The 17,246-nt window shown below is 38.5% G+C and overlaps 2 protein-coding genes across 6 annotated transcripts in view; one reads left to right on the top strand and one right to left on the bottom strand.

Annotated features, from left to right (window-relative positions):
• Positions 1–9,412, bottom strand: part of SH3TC1 (SH3 domain and tetratricopeptide repeats 1) — a 30,236-nt gene extending 20,824 nt beyond the window's left edge. For 4 of the 6 annotated variants that reach the window (XR_012835424.1, XM_075752563.1, XM_075752565.1 and 1 more), the window contains exons 1-4: positions 9,329–9,412; positions 4,859–5,110; positions 2,350–2,424; positions 1–128 (exon numbers count right to left, since the gene is read on the bottom strand). Coding sequence is in view for 4 of the 6 variants with exons in the window: in XM_075752563.1 (XP_075608678.1) it covers positions 1–128; positions 2,350–2,424; positions 4,859–5,066 (411 nt within the window). In the remaining 2 variants the exon portion in view is untranslated. Of the gene's footprint in view, positions 129–2,349; positions 2,425–4,858; positions 5,111–9,328 lie in introns of those variants that run through there. The other 2 variants (XM_075752564.1, XM_075752566.1) reach the window with 2 other exon arrangements.
• The window catches only part of ABLIM2 (actin binding LIM protein family member 2), a 341,805-nt gene that overhangs the window by 174,297 nt on the left and 150,262 nt on the right, over positions 1–17,246 (top strand).

The raw sequence follows: 17,246 nt of genomic DNA, 5'->3' as shown, positions 1-17,246 counted from the left end.
ACTGAAAACTGCCATCACCTCCCTGCTGTCGTTTTCCAGAAGACGGAGCTGCCTTCTGAGCTGTCTTTGGAGTCGGGGATCAGGACATCCACTCTTTCGTCTTACCATCGTTAACTTCAAGAAGATATCTGGAGAAAGATATCCATTTACAGTGCTACAAGTTTTGTGAATCACCTCTGGAGAACCAGAAAATCCTTCAAAAGTCATAGAATCCACATTAAGAACTATTTTTTCAGCTTCAGAGACAGACACACAGAAAGTTGATCTACTGCATGTTTCTTTTTCATTTTTATTATTCAGTAGAGATGGTAGCCTAGCATGAAACACAAGATTTTTTTCAGTTGCTTAATAAAGGCTACAGCTATAAAAAGGAGTGATGTGAAGTCTAAAAATTCAGAAAGGAGAGGAAAAAAGCAAACAGATTGGTAATTTGTCAAATTAGACAGCTCTATGGACACTGAGAACATGCCCAGATTTCCAAATATCCTATGCATATTTTAAGAATTGAGGCAAACGGATAGGGAATTAAGTTAAAAAACAAGAAACCCCCCCCAAAACAACCACCAAACCAAAACCCACAAAACAACCAAAACCCACATAGATAGTTCAGCATGTTACAACAATTCTTTATGCTAGTCTTAAACTTACGGTTATCTGACATGTCACCCCCACTACTTCAGAAGGCTTCTGTAAATTGAATATTGAAAAAGCTGTTTCTCAGCTAAGCTGGTTGAGCAGCGCCAACCAAGATAAATGGTCCAACTAAAAGCTCACTTACATGATTTCCCCAGCACACCTGAAAGAAGCTAGATACCTGTTCTCAGATCTTGACATCTGTTTCTGAGAAGCTTTTACTACAGCTAAGAGTAATTTTAGTTAGTTTCTCTCAGATAAAGAGGATTTTTGATACAGCTGCTTTCATTCTGCATGTCTGTTAATTTAACTTGATAACAATAAATCATATTCATAAGTTTTCAGATACCCAGATGAGCACATAAGCCAATAATACCCACTCAGGAAGAATTCCAAGTGTGTAAATAGGTCAAGCTTCCAGCAATAAATGGGATTGTTGTACATCCTAAAATATTCCACCTCCTGAGTTTCACCTTTTAATCAGATAAAACAGATATTTTTCACATTCTAGTCCAATATGCTGCATCTTAATGTTTTCAGGGGGCTTCCTATGTATATCTCCAGGAGTTTTATGATGACTTGTACCTAAATTACTCATTACTTTAAGGTCAAGAAGGGTGGCTCAGAAATATAAAGCAGTGTTACTGAATTACAAGACCTCTCTGTTTAAGGTGTGGTCATATAGTCAATTGTTAGTGCAAAGAATGCAAAGCAGAGCCTTTGAATGTTACTCGGATCACTGTTGGATAACACTACTGTTGACCTTTTCATTTCACCTGAAGCCATAAAAGATACTGGCAGAAGAGAAGACTTACTTAAAAATTCAAATTTTTGTTTTACCTAATTAAATTGACTTTAAGTTAAATATATAACTGTAGAAACACAAGTCTTAAAAAGTTAATATTACTGAAATAATAATTACATTGAATTAAAGCTGCTTCTGCCAAAACAACTATTAATAATGCCTTATGGAAATGAAACATGGTCCAAAACACCCATTGCACCTATGGTAATCTTCCTGTCTGCTTCTGTGAGCTCTGACTCATACCCCCCGGTTAAGAACCCAAATTCTGTACAGAGTGAAACAGGTACATGATCACAAATAGCCATATGCTGGGGTGGAGGGGGCTGTCTACCACTGATTTGATTTGTCAGGTCAAGCCAGAAAGCAGAGTGCATCCCAGTGTTGGGTTTTTTGATGGTTATTTCCCTTCCTCCACGGGCAAGAGAAGGAAAATATGACTAGATCCTCAACACACAGAGCATGCCATGAGCTCTCCAGAAGGGAAGCCTGCTGCACCTACTTACTGAAGAATTGCACTCACTTGCAAATTCATTGAAAATACAGCATTAAAAAATTAAATTAAGACTTGGAAAGGCCACAAACTTAAAAAAATAAGATATTTGAAGAATTGCAAGCCGTACATAAAATAAGCAATGAACATTTTATTTGCTTTTCTTTTTTTAATTGGCCATTACAATATAGTCCATAAATTGTTTCTGGCTTTTATAGCAGTTAATAAGTTACTTCTCTCTTCTTATGAGAAATTCTTGACAAATCTTATGTAGAAGCTGGAAACTTCACATGTACCATGAAATATGTTATAAAGTTACAGGAGTGATGACTGCAAGTGTTGTTGATGTAGTCTCAATTAAAAAAGTAAGCAAGGAGAAAAGCATTATATTTATAAGATATGATGGAATAAAATGTCTTACCAGTTGGAAAATTCTCTGGTTGACTGCAAAGGGTCCTTGAGCTGACATTTGTGCATTTTTCACTTTGAGAACACTCTATTATGATAAATGAAAGGAATGGTTGAGTGCAATTTCTAAGCCCACATAAATCACATTGGGAAAAAAACCAAAACACCTCACACTTTCAAAGCATTTGATGCATTGGACAATTACTAAAGGAAAATAACCCTTTTTTTTCCCCCTTCCTGCTATATAATTCCCCAAAACCACAAAAAGTATCTGAAGATCATTTCTGTCCTACTGGGGAGGAGGTTAAGTCTTGATTTCATCATTTTGATGTGAAGCTTCAAGATGATGGAGAATTGGTGGAAAGATAGCCTCCCAGGAAACTGAACTCCCATTTGGGAGAGAACAAAGGTCAGACTTCATTTTCTCTTCCCTTGCACCTCTAATAAAAAATGGCCTCCACTGAAGCCTCAGTGGTAGAAACTGGCAGTGATAGGAGTGCCTTGTACCAACTCATACATGGAGAGAAATAATCCTTCTCTTTGTTACAAGCTTAATACTTGGGAGGGGGTAATGTGTAAACAACTGATTGGAAGTTTCAGCAAAAAGCCCCACAAAATAAGTAGATTTAATGATAATAATAATAATAATCTGCTTTTTTTTCGTTTTCAGCCCTTATTTCTTCTTTTCTTGGAGATAATACACTTTTATGCTGAAGAAACACCCACTCCAGCCAATTCCATTTTCTCAAGGTTCCCTTGGCAAAAATCAGCAAAGACAGGACTTGATATTTCTAAGAATAAAAGTAGGAAAAATAGATCTTTAATTTTTAAGAGAAAACTCTTGAGGCAATTTTCATGTATCATAAGACATTTTCCTCTGCAGCTCTGCTTTTAAGAAAAAACTGTAATATAGTAGGACATATTAATTTCTAAGTCTTCTGTATCTTCCCTTGACTACATCTGTTGATTTTACATGAACAAAGTCATGTAAATAAATAAGGATAAGTAAACAGAATTTTCCTACTTCAGAAAAAAGGCAGTAAGCAGTAAACCCATCATCTTCAAGGCCGATTATTAGTGTATACTAGAATTAGAAGTTTCAGTTCCCAAGCACACACTTTTTTGTTGGGTTTTGGTTGGGTGTTTGACAGGGCTGTTGGGGTTTTTTGTTTGATTTTTTTTTTTTTAAATCTAGATTCAACGATATTTGTTTTTAAAGAGAAATTTGATGGTAAGCTCACTGCAGTGTAGGCTGACTGTATTTAAGGAACATTATAAATTTAAGTTCCCCACAACTTCTGGGTTCATGCTTAGTCATAGTTCTGCTTTTTCTTGTTTCAGTCAGAAGCATAGAGGAATTGTCAAAACGTGGACAACGTGTTATCAAAATAATAGTAGTGGCAAGTTCACATAACAAAACTATATGCTAATTAATTGTCCTTGTCAACTGTTAAATGATGATCAAAGCAATTGATATTACCAGATATGGACTTTTCTTGAAAGATATTTATTGAAAAATATTACCCACTGGGTATTCATGTTATTTAAAAACTAAACCTAATTTCTGTGACTTTTAGAAAAGCAAAAACCATGAGCATTTTATTACTCATGAGAGTTTAATTACAAATAATAGCTTGCTATTAAATTTGAGCAAAAGCATAAGAGTTACTATAAATACATTTTAGACATTGAGACTCTTTAAAGTCCTATAATTAGATTAAAAGACTTAACATGAACTCCGTGCCCCATTCCTAATTAATAGGATGACTTGCATACTTCTTGGCAAGCTAAAGAGAAACTTTATACTGCCCTGGGATGCTCGTACCCGGTATTCTTTGATGTCAGCAGAGTTGCAGTTGTGAACAGAAAGACATTGTCTAAGCCATAGGACATGCAATTTAAAATAAAATAGTTTTTTCCATGATTGCTTGAAGTACTTTCTCATTCAGAAAGCTAGTGGACCTGCTACAAAGTCTGGCCACTGGTTTTGAGACACAACCACCTATGCTGCTCACCTTCCACCAAAAAGTGTTTCTGACTTGCATGTTTTTACGACATGACGCTTTCATTTGCGGAAAAATGGATAGTATTACATCTTTTGATGAAAAACAGAAATCTAAGAATTTTATTAAACTAGAAACTCCTCTTTGCTTCTGAATCTTAGATATTATAGCAAGAAATGCTAGACAAAGAACTTACATTTCAATATTCTGTCCCCGGGCTCCTGATAATTTTCATCTCAGCTTAACTAATAGATAATCCATTTGCCTGCCCAAAGTGAATTTCAGTATAGATCATTAAATAGTCCAATCTATGCAGCATTGCCATGGAGGAAATACAGCTGTTTGGTTTGTTGCATTTAACAGTTGTACATGAATTTTAAAAAAAAAAAGCTCAGCTGAAAACTGAAAAACATGTGACAGTTCTCTGCTTGTGCACAGCAAGCAATGTTTAAAGAACACAGTAATTTAAATGCAAAGAAAAGTCAAGAGCAGAGTGACCTGAACATATTAAGGTCTTACCCATTTGTTCTTGCAATGTGTTCGTCCTGACTCCATCCTTGACAGCACTGATGGTAGCACTGGCCTCCGCACGTTTCCAGCCAGACCTGCACCTTCCCTGCTCCATTTCTTTCCTCTCCAAGTTCCTGTCTCGCTTTCCCTCCAGACTAGGGATGGTGGTGTTAGCACTGGGCACGGATGTGCTGCCTGCCTGTGCTGAACTCTCCATAATTTGCAATTCCTCACAGTGATGCAATTAACATTATCAACAATCTGAAGGGGAAAAAATCAATAATATATTTTTTAAAAAATGTCAGAATACATGCACATATTCAAGAGCTGTCCCTCCTGCAGGATTTATTTTTTAATTGTAATATACAATAAATTATTTGCTTTAGACTTTTCTCAGAGGAATTGTTGTGTAACACCCAAATTCGTCCCAGAAAAAGCCCCTACAATCAGGTGGCATCACTGCTTTAGCAACAAAGCAATAGATTTGACTAAAAGCAACAATCCAAAGCCTGAAGTGAAATGTACTTGTGCCCAGTGCTAATTATTCATTCTTGGCCAGCTTTAATGCAGAGCCTCCAAGGAATAGCATCATTCACATTAACAGAGGCGATGCAGGAGAAAAACATCATTTTCTAAAGGTGATGAGAATGGAACAGGTACTGCATGCTTATGTCAAACAATAGGAAGGTTTTTATAAATCCAGCTAAAGAATTAATCCTCTGGAGGAACCCACAGTGCAGGAAGACTGGCATGCAAGGATCCAAAGATTTCTTTGCAGTAAAGCAGAAGAGATCTACTGAAGCCAGAGGCCGAGTCTGGCAGCACAACTGTTTTTGGCATGAACATCAGGAGAAAGGAATAGAAATGGAAGTAGAGCACAAGCAGTTGCAAGCTTTGATGCTCTCTCTACAGTCACTGACTTGAGACATCGTGCAATCCCATTTCTCAGGCACAAGATGCTTCAGAGAAGTGCAGCCAGACCATCAGCCAATGCATCCGCAAAGGACGTGACTCATCACATGCCTCTCTGATATTTAGACCCTTTTCCTCAGTGGGCTCTCACATGCCTCTAATTGAGTTTATAAAGCCACAGGATAGATTTTACTTTAGTCTTGTCACTTGGACTTAATCCAAATTCCTCTGTGCTTACTCCAGCCATACTCATTAACAAGCTACATTCATTATGAGTATACAATCTTGTAATCTCTGTGAAATTTCCTCTCTCATTTGTTTTCCAGCAGAAATTGGTTAAAACTGAAGCCATTGATGGAAGATTGCTTTCACTCTGCCAAAACCTCAGAGTCGTGCCGGGTCACCCTTACGGTCTGCCTTCAGACTGGTCTGGAAACTTCTCCCTTTGGTCACCATGCAATGGGGTATCCCAAAACGCATGGTTCTGGCTCGCTCCTTCACATAAATGCCTTCCAACACTTCTCACCCTCCAAGCTTCGTGTCATGAATCCCTAAGCCCGAGGAAACTGGGCACCAACAGGTCCTAGCTGTCTGCCATGGAAGGCAGGTACAGTGATCTGCCTGCACAACTTCCATACTCTGCTTTGCAGCCAGTGACACCTTTAACACATGGAGCACTTGAATAAGCAGTAAACTATAGACAGAAGCATGTTATGCAATTATAAAAAAATTAATGAGGTATACTTACAGGTGGTATGACCAACTCAGATAATTAAACAATAACCATATCTACCACAAGCACATAAGTTAGTGCTAACTTACCATAATACTTACTAGCAACTAGCCATTTGTTGATAGCAACAAATGCAAAATGAAGAAATGGATTAAAGATCTAACACTCACCTTGTAGAGTAAGTTTGTCTTCTGTAACTAGTGCTTACAATCTATAGTTATGTACACTGAAAGAATTTTATTTATTTATAATTTAAGTAAAATGATTTTATCTCATGCTCTTTGAGGCTTGACCAAGAAATTCATATTTTGTGCAGGACGTTGGTCAGAAAATTCAATGATCTTCCCATTTTCCCAAACCAAGAGCTGACTTCTATTAAAAAGCTAGGCAGGCAAGAGGTGGCACTCCCCACTGATCCGGGGGAGCCTCACTTTCTAAGGCGGGCACTCGCAGTGGGGATGAGCAGTGGGAGAGGAGAGGAGAGGCAGACGCTGGACAGCTCAACAACTCCTACAGGAGTGCCACCAGGTTTGCTGGTGTCATCCCTCCTGGTGGTCTGAGCTCTCTGGGCATGCTGCTATTGGTAACACCTGTCCAGGCTTACAAGGCTCAGGAGGTCATTCTACCTTCTCCTTGCCTTCTCAAAGGGCACAGCAGGCTGGAAGGTCTGTATTCAACAGCTGTTGAACATGAGCTGGAAATAAGACACTTTTTTTCCTACTGCAAGTTAAATAGAACAATGCCATTATCGTGCTTTTCCCCTTTGTGGCTGCTTCCTTTTCTTTGAGTGCTTGTATCTGTTTTCAAAACACAGCTAACCAGAAGAGAACATATAGCCTGACATATTCCATTTCCCTAACTAAGCAGGTTGAGGGTTTTTCTTTTCCCCTGTCTTTTGTTGTAGTTTTAAGAGGAGTTGTGGATGACAGGAACACTTTCTCTCCCACCAACTCTTCCCGTTAAGGGGACTTGAAAAAACTAATAACATCCACTGAACAGGTTCTGTCTCTCTCTTTAAAGGTGTATTTTTAAGTATGAGAATAGGACCCAGTATATAAAAATGGCTTATAGTTGAACTAGTTGTCTAAAACCTGCATGCAATACAATATTTCTTTCATTCATCATCTTCCCTCTAGGAGGCTCAGGACGACTTATGAACACCTAGCCTGAAGTTATCAACAGCAACTATAATTATTCTAGTTTCACAGAGATGAAAATAGAGACAAAGATTATTTGCAGTCACACAGCAGTGCTATAGAAGTGCTGGACAAATAGCCAAAGAGTCCAGAGGTGAATGCAAAGTTGAATTCATTTGTCCCAAAAGGATTATTTATACACAGTGGAAACCTCCTGGATGGTACCAGGTTACCGCTGTTGCTCCTCTGTGCATCGATTCCCATCTCACCCAAAGAAAATGAGCACCAGCTACTGTTCATTTCTCTCCTCTCACCTGAGCTGCTGGTGGATGAGGGTCAACTCTTCTAAATTTAGTCTCCAGACTCTTCTAACCCCTGCTGCTGTACCTGAGACAACAGAACTCTGGTGGCCCCCAAATTTTCACTCATCTCATGTGGTGTGTTGCGTTCAGGGCTCTAACCCAGGCAAGACAGCTAGTGAAGCCTACATTGCCTCCATTTAAAGGACATTTAACATGTGCATGCCCTTGATCTTCTAGTCCGCTTCATCTCCTGTACGTCCCACATGTCATACAATACCTCAGAGTCTTGCAACAGTACTGCCATAAGTTAATCTAGGTCATTTTCCCAAACTGATGCTAGAGTAGTTCTCATTATTCCTTCTCCCCAGTTTCAACTCACATTTGCTTCACATCTTCTGTATTAGGCTACAGACATCTTACAGCCAAGATCATTATAAACCCTGTCCTCAGAGAGACTAAACCACAGCCTTGATCTCTATGAAATTCAGTCACAGGCACGAATTAAAAAAACCATACTACAGACTGTATAGGCAACACTTAACACTTTTTCCTCCAGTGCTGCTATGTATTACACAGAAAGGTAAAGCAAATCTGTAATCGGTAAATGGACTTAGGAATCTGAGTCCTCTCTAAAAAATGGAAGATTGACTTCTTTATCACTGAAGTAACTCTAGGTTAGTTAGCAATTCTTAGTAAACTATGTTGCAAGCAGTATCATTGTTCATGGTTGGTCTACAAACAAAAAAGCCCTAGCAAGCTTCAAAGGTGCAATAGATTGCTTTAGAAGTTTTAACCCTTTCTTATGATTAATTTTCTTCATACCTCAGTAGCACTGAAATATACTTTCCACCCTCAATTCAGCTCCGAAAGCACTGTAAATCCAAAATCTCCAAGTTTAGATACTGAAAACTGTAGATTAAAATCCATAATTTCATAGCTGACTAAAAATAAGCATAAACTCTAGGGGTGCTTTAAAAGAAAATCAGACCACTGTTAGAAAACTATAAAAGGCATCTATGAATCTCTATACTTCATTTTGAGTGCTAGATTTGACAGAGTTTGGCCTGTGGCAGCTAACGCAGAGGAATAAAGTAGGAGGAATGCCTTTGTTACTGAATACAGTAGCTCAGCTCACACAACGCTAACTAGAAGAGGAAACACAAAGCAGCACAGGAACTCCCAGCATGTTCCCATAAACATGACAGATCACATTTACACATATTTTCCAGTCATTTAATTATTGGCACACCAAAGTATTGAATACTACTGAAGTTACCCCTGTTTAACTGGCTGCAATTCTTGTTGACAATAAACCTACAGTCAAATATCAGACCACAAGTACCTAAAGCAGAGCAAAAGATGGACACACAGATATAGAGCACAGGAGTTCTCCTACCTTTTCCAAGTCTGATTTGCTATAACATGCTGGTAAAGAGCAGACAGATGCGTGCCTTCCTCAGCTCTGCTCAAAACTGACTGCGGCACAGCTCTTCCTGTTTGACCTTCTTATCTTTCCTGTTGATTGCACAGCCTGGCTTGGATGTGGCAAGTACAAAAAGTTGTCTATTAACTGATACTGTTAATTCAAAACTTTTGTTTTTAAAAAAAGAAACATTCATGAGCATGGAGTTGAGCTGCTAAAGTTCATCATGCAAAGCAGAAAAGTATCGAGTGTGTTGTAAGGTTCATTCACACACTCCTGCTTTTCAAAGCAATAATTCATGTTGGCATTTTGCATTAGCAGCTAAAAGGCTCCACGGGACACATCCAGGCCATTGTGCTAAGCGAGCATTGTTCAGACCAAGTGACAAATAGTCCTTCAGATGGACTACCAGGCTTTGTTGCCCCTTTGCTTTTCCTGACAGAATTAGATTTCTTGCTATCATTCCAGCTACAAAAAGCCTGATGAAGAATTGTTTGACAGTGAATTCACTCTGATATGCTTGATTTTAAGTTGCAGAAGTGTAGAGTCTCACACATCTATCATGCACTATACAGTCATGCAGCATTAAATACCAGGTTTGGGAGTTAAGCGTTGTAGAATACATGCAGAGCACATCTTCTATATCACAAGACTTCACCACTGATCCAGATGCCACATTCTAAGTGACCCACAAAGACATGGATGAGAGAAACTGAAAATATCCATCCTATTTTAAATCTGCTTGCTTTTTTCCTCCACACCTTACCATGTCCTTAATATTCTTTTCCACCCTAGCATACTGAAAATTTCACATACATTTAGTCACAGTTATGCTACTGTTTTGTAGGTAAGCACCGAGTACCCTGCATGCCATCGGTGTGACTTGAGTTGCAGCAGGCATCGCAAGACAACAGAACAAACAGTGTCTGCCCCAAAGACTGCACATCTCTTGTCTCAGACATCTCTGGCTGGCAAAATCCCAGCGTTTGAGATACCAGTTGTGTGTGCTGGCAGGGTTGGTGCTGTGCTGAAACACATCAGAGAGCACCTGTGGGACTGGGCAGCACCTGCAGAAGGTGGTTTGAGGTGATGGGCTGTCCGTGCAGCACTGCTGCCCTCCTACAGCTCCTGCCGGGGGAGCAGAAAAGACTGACCCTTCAAGACTTTAGTTATGACTCCTGTTAAATCTGTCTCAAACAACATGCAATTAAAAGTTGCTTTTAGACTTTGTAAACTAGGGATTAATTACAACTTATACTCTCATTTTACCTTACTTCATGTGCCATCATACCATGTTAACATGAATTATAAATACTACTTCACACTGATCGGCCAATCTGTTCCTGCAGTGTGCTTGGGAACTCTCCATCTTTCCAGAAATGATGAAGTTGGAAGGTATTCAAGTAATTGTATAAATCACAACTAACCAATCATCCCACAGGGCTCTCCTCCCACTGGAATTAATTTGATATTCCACTATAATACAGTACACAAAGCATGCTGCTTCAGGTTTAAATAATTTATGTAGTAGCTATGCCAACAGCACAAAACACTACATTTCTGTCACCATTTTACTGATTAATTTTCTATCAGTTTTATAAATGTCAAAGTCTTTTAATCACATATTTTATTTGTATATTTAAAGATAATCTTTGGTCACATTTTATAACCTCAGTTCTTCACTGGTATTCCTATCACCTCTTCTTTTATGTGTACTCAAGGTAGTTTTAAAAAAAAAAAAAAAAGAAATCATCTAAGCCTGCATTTTCCCCAAGGAATACCAGTGTTCCATTCTCTATTTCTAGGGCCCAATCATTGTAGAATCTACCACTGATTAGCATGTCCCTAAAAATATCAAAAAATATAACCAATTTTTATTTTAGAGAAGGGAAATTAGGAGAGATGCAACTTGCTTTAAGGAAACAAGTAACAAAAATGCAACAACTGAACTCCAGGCTCCTTAGCTCCCTTTCCAATACCTGCTTCATCAGCTGTCCTCTATGATTTTACTTCAAAATGTATTTCATCACACCATGTACAGTACTTGGATTCTTGGGGGTGTCTATTGACACGTAGTTTATGTGGAAACAAGGAAAACAAAGTTTTCAGCTTCAGGGTAATGACATCAAAAGGTGGCCCTGGACTTCCTGTTGTCTCGTTAAAAGACACATTTCTGTCATGCAGATTGGTAAGTGAATAGCCTTGTTGAAGGTGTGAACAGCTGTTCTCTTGAAATAACTCTAGAGACCAATATATTGTAGCAAACAGGAAAACCACACAGGCAGCAGAGAGTAGCTTCCGTATTAGCAGTTGTATCTCTTACACTACTTTTTAATCACTAGAAATTGTGCTACCTCTTCAGGATTCTTTATGCTAAAAATAGGCTTGACAATACTTCTTCTTTAACTGTTAAAATTACATGAAGACTTGATGGCCCCATTTATGTTTGGTTGTCCCTGATCTTTTCAGGATTATTAAGAGGAGCTGCCGGGAGGCCGAGGAGGACGTTGTGTGTTACAAGGAGACGCTTCCTCTAATTGTCTCTCTGTGGCATTGCTTTCCATCATCCTGTTTGTCTGCCTTCTGCAGCTGCGTGTTTGTCTGACCACTTTGCGCTACGGCAGCTTGTTTTAGGAAAACCAACACATTTTATTATTGAGGCCAAGTTATACCTTCCAATATTATTCCATCACAGCAGGGGACATACCGATGAAGGAATAGTCCACTGCCAAAGATACCAACTTTAACAAGTAAGCACGTTGACATGTAACTTGCTTGACTATTTACTGATAGCAAATACTAGATTTAGGCAAGAAGGGGTCTTCTTACCCCCTTAACTAAATTTCTGTCTGATCTCTTTCATCTCGAGCCCACTAACCATTACAAAGCTTATTTCCCCTTGCTGAACCCTATCATTAAAAGATCCTTTTTGTTTCATGTTTCGCTGAAATTAGCATTCTTCACTGTTTACAGCTGGCAAAACAAATTTGAAATCACACAAGATACTGCTTTCATGGCTAAATTAGCCTTTATTGTTTCTTCTTTCATCCAGTGACTGAGGTATACTCACTTAAAAACCCCCAAACAACAGTGTAATGCAATCTGGACTACAAACTTCACAGAGAAATATCAACTGAGCACCTAGATGTGAAATCTATACATCTTAAAGTGTGAACTCAAAGTGGCAACCATTTATTTAGCAAACTTACCTAAATAATTACATTAATTTCAGCAAGATTAGCAGCATGCATGGATGTTAGTTGCCTTATGTTCACACAACTTCCACAAGAATAGGTTTAGCCCTGTGTTTCCTTTTGATTAGCACGTTATCCCTCCCCAGTAAGTGCACATAGAGTTAGCTAAAGAGTTAAAGTGTTTTCTCGTGGAGTCCTGTCATCTTTTTGACTGCCTGGTTGGAACCCAGATAGCTTTACTTCCCCCAGGTCATGAAAAAAACACCACCCCAGCCCCACAGTCTAGTTGAGAAAGGAAAAACAGAAAACACAAAAAGAAAAATATACTGCCATCCATCTGTACGGAAATGCTGTCGCCTTGTAGTCTGCAGGAAAATGCTGAGTCAAAACACCCAGCTGTTACACTGCTTAAACAGTTCCTAAGCTATTTACACAGCTCACTAAATAATAGCTAAGTTTACTTACAATTACCAAATGTTAATAATAGATGTTACTGAGCTTGTTATTCTTCAGCACAAGGCATAACGTGGTGCACACCTGACAGAGCTTCCTCCTGAGTTCAGCAGCTCCCAAGAACCACTGTTACTCACTTGAGGACATTTTTGGCTGTGGATCAAAAAGGCAACACACTCCTACCAGGGAAATGACTTGGGCTCATATCCAAATCCCAGCAGGCAAGAAGGTTGTGATAGGGTTCCCCATTCTGCCTCAGCCATGGCATGGACTGCAGTCCTCCATGTATTAGAGAAAGAAAAACCTTCTAAAACAGTTTCATTGGCTCAGAAGAAAAATTGATAACTAGCACTTACCACTTAGAAGATGAATCACCTCCTTCCTTTACTCTCTGGATCACCAGGATTTATTTTCTGCCCCGCAGGGATAACAATCTCCTCTAATTAGGCACCAACTTTTGAGTCACACATGGCATGGAAAGCTTTTACTTCTCCAAAAACATTCAGAGAGCTTGTATTCACAAACTCCAGTAAAGAGAATGATCATTCTCTATTTTTTTTTTTTTGAACTTTGAAAGTGAAATTGATTTCCTTGTATCTTTTCCTATCTACTGGGATTAACATACCACCTGGTAAACAAGGCCTCTAAAATATTCAGCAAAGCCTTAAAAAATTAGGTAACACATGTTGATATGGAAGCAACAATACTATTCTTCTACAAACCTCCAACTATTAAAAGGGGGAAAAAAAGTCCACATACAATTCAGTTTACATTTAAACTCCCATAGAACCCCTACATTTAAACAAATTTTTTTTTTTATCCTATTCAGACTAAAATCCCACCTTTTATAGCATTGCAGAAGATTTAAAGGAAAATGGGTACTTCCTTTTATAACCAGGTGTATTGATTTTTCATTAGAGGTTAATTTTTTCCAGCTGTTTGAGGTTTGCAGGTAAAAATAAGAGTTTATTCTTAAGGAAAGATTTGTAACCTTCTTATAGATAGCCAGGAAATCCATATGTAATGATATCTTGATTTGAGATAATTTATTTTGTGGTTTGAATGAATTTGGTATCTCTTTTCTTTCTGAGAAATCTTTTGTTTTCCTTGTTAGGCATTCAGAAAAGGGCAGTAATCAAGGTTGTTTCCTGCATGAGATTTCTGTCACAGTTTTCCTGCTAGCTTTTAAAACAGAGAAAACTATGTCAGTATATCTGAAACTGTTTATTGTGAGGACTGAAGTATAAAGCCATGACTCCATGATTTTAAAAAAGAAGAGGGAGGAGCAGCAGCAATGAATATTTAGCTCTACTTCAACTTCTTCCTTCTAAGGATTTGCATAAATGTATACTATTCAAAATATATTTTTATATTTCTATATACATATACAGGCGCTTTTTTTTTTTTTTTTTTTTTTAAACTAAGGTGCTAAAGCACTTCTGGGATGGATAAAAAGACTTTCAACAGAAAAAGCACTTACAATCCTTAGCCGTACACTGAAACAATTTGCAGTACCAAAATTTTACCCATCTGCTTGGTGATTCTGCTTAGTGCTAGAAAACGCAGGGTGAGGGAACTTTATTTATGTGAGCTTGAATATGCATGGAATACAGATATCTCCTGAGCTGCTTTTGGTATTGAGGAAGTAAATTTTTACTTACTCAGCCATCCAAAGTGGAGGAAAGGTATTTCAATACGGATTCAGTGGAAAGGAAGATTCACTTATGCATCTGTAGATGCTCTGTGGAAGGACACGCCTGAAAGAATACCTGGAGGACCCAAAATGATACAAGAACCACCAGGCTAGAAATGATCATAGAATTGTGATTTATCGTCTTGTAATCTCTGTGCCATTCATGAGGTGCAACACAGTTTAGTGTCAGTATTTTCTGTGTAAAATGGAAGGGATGCTGGTGGTAGGCATGCCACGTGAGGGTCTTCCCTTTGATCAAGGTAGCCCTAAATACTATATTCTTATAGTTTGGGATTAACACCTCCAGCCACCAAAATGTCTGCAGTGTTGAAAATCCTATATTGATAATTCTGACTTTAACAAATAACTGTAAAAGCCTGCGTCCGTGTGAAGCTAGCAAAGCAACTGGGATTTTTCCAAATTACTGCTGCCCTCTAGTTGAGACCTGAAGAAGGGTTCATGTGTGCAACATGGTGCCCATTTTTGCAGCTTTATCTGTAGATCGAAGTTACAACTTCTAGTAATATCTTTCTTCTTATATAGACCACTTGGCCACAGGCACCACGACTAAGTATATAAAAAGATGGGAACAAACATAACAAGCACAACACTTTCTGCTTCTGAAGTATCCAACCTTGGCATGCTTGATGCAACTGTTCTTATAGAGTCTGTAAAAGGTATAGTGCAATCAACAGTCTTGAGAAATATGAGGAAAGATTTTCTATTTCATAGAGAAGATCTGAGGCACAGTGGAGCTTTTGTCAATATAGATCTGAAAATTGTCAAAACTCTAGACGCTTCCAATTTAAATTTTGGCCATTGAGCCATCTTACAATTCCATTTATGGACTTTCAATTAAACGAAATATACTTTCACTTGCCATCACAGACAATAATGATGTTAAGGTGTGAATGTGTGGGGGCAGGCTATAAAATGATTAATAATACGTTTCAGAGTATGCAATAAGAAGAAAAATGATAACAAGCATTAGCACATTCTGGGTTCACTCCATTAAACGCACAGTCTGTGTCATATCCATTCATTACATTCAGTAATATTTTTTCCATTTTTCCCATGTTTGGAAAAAAATACTATGTTTCCATTCCTCTTTATTTTCTAGGTGACATCTGTGCATATGTTATCCACAAACCCCACCTAAAACCTTTAAGTTATCTTTTAGTTAGGCTCAGTCCAAGCCGTTACATACAGACTGGGACCTTCACCTTGTATCAGCAAGCCTGGAAGGCACCACTGATGATAGTACATGGCAGCTTTGCTGCAGCTGGGGACATAGACAGGAGCATTTGGTCACAGCTGCATTTCCCTAGGGACTGATGTCAGTAAGCCCAGGTATGTTCCCTGGCAGAGGGTGCCAAAAGCTTCTGTAAACTGCCATGCATCTTACCAGGCACAGCCTTACTTGCAGATGGAGCTATCTAAGAATTTTATCACCCAGGAAGAGTCTAAATTCTGCTAGCATGGTACTGTATTTTATTTTTTTATTGTTTTTTTACATAAGAACAGCATTAGAGATGCAATGTAGGATAAGCAAATGGAAATGGGCATACATCAGCCTGTACTGCAAAACAGGGTTAGACTGACTCAGGGCCAATGGAGTATCATCTACTTGAGAAGATGTAGCTTCACATAAAGAGCGATTTTCCAAGGAGTCACATTTGCGAGAGATCACAATATGCTTAATAAGCGTTAACCTCTCTGCAACAGGCACAAAAGGGACAGTATTATAGTTCTCGCTTGTTTACTACAGAAAGCGCAACATTATTTACATGTTTACAGTCAGAGTACAGCTATCACTGGCTCCACAGACTGTGTAACACTGCGCCGAAATCCTTGCAAGCTTCATCTGCTGTTCTCAAATTAAAATTAAATTTTTGCCAATGTTTTTGCAAGTGTAGTGACTTTTATATTATTCATGCTTTGTCTTGGCTCTTCCCCAAACCATCCTTTGCATTCAAATTTCTGCACATGTCATTGCTGTAACCAGGGTGGTTGTCATTCTTGTGTATAAATTATATATTGATGCTAATCATTACCTGCTAGACTTCCTGTCGTATGCAGCAGTCTGCAATATTAAAATTTATTTGTTCTGACCAACTTTCCAAAAGCTGACTGCTGACATGAGAGAACAGTCCTTGATTGTCTCACTGTAACAAAGATTTCTTTCATCCTCAGCCATTGTTCCCTTTGATGTTATTTCATTCTTTCTGTTTTCAAAGTTTGCCTGGGAGTTTTATTTGACCTACTGATCATAATGCATTTAGGTTTGTAATGGGTAACTGATGTCTAAGTTATAACTGCTGATGCAATATTTATATTCCGCCTACGGTATGAGAGGATCTTTGCGTAAAAGTTGTTACAGACATCTCGATATGGCAGGGCAGACAACTCAATATAGTGCTACGTTACAATTTCATTACAGCCGCTTCATGCTGATTCATTATTTATAAACATGTGTACTTCTGGCTGTGACGGCGTGCTTGCCCCCCATCCCGACCTGACCTTTTCCTCTTACCCTGCTCAGGCGATAACC

The sequence above is a fragment of the Balearica regulorum genome, chromosome 4 (genome assembly GCF_011004875.1).
Source record: "Balearica regulorum gibbericeps isolate bBalReg1 chromosome 4, bBalReg1.pri, whole genome shotgun sequence".
NCBI lineage: Eukaryota > Metazoa > Chordata > Aves > Gruiformes > Gruidae > Balearica > Balearica regulorum.
This window is presented reverse-complemented; position numbering and strand designations above follow the sequence as displayed.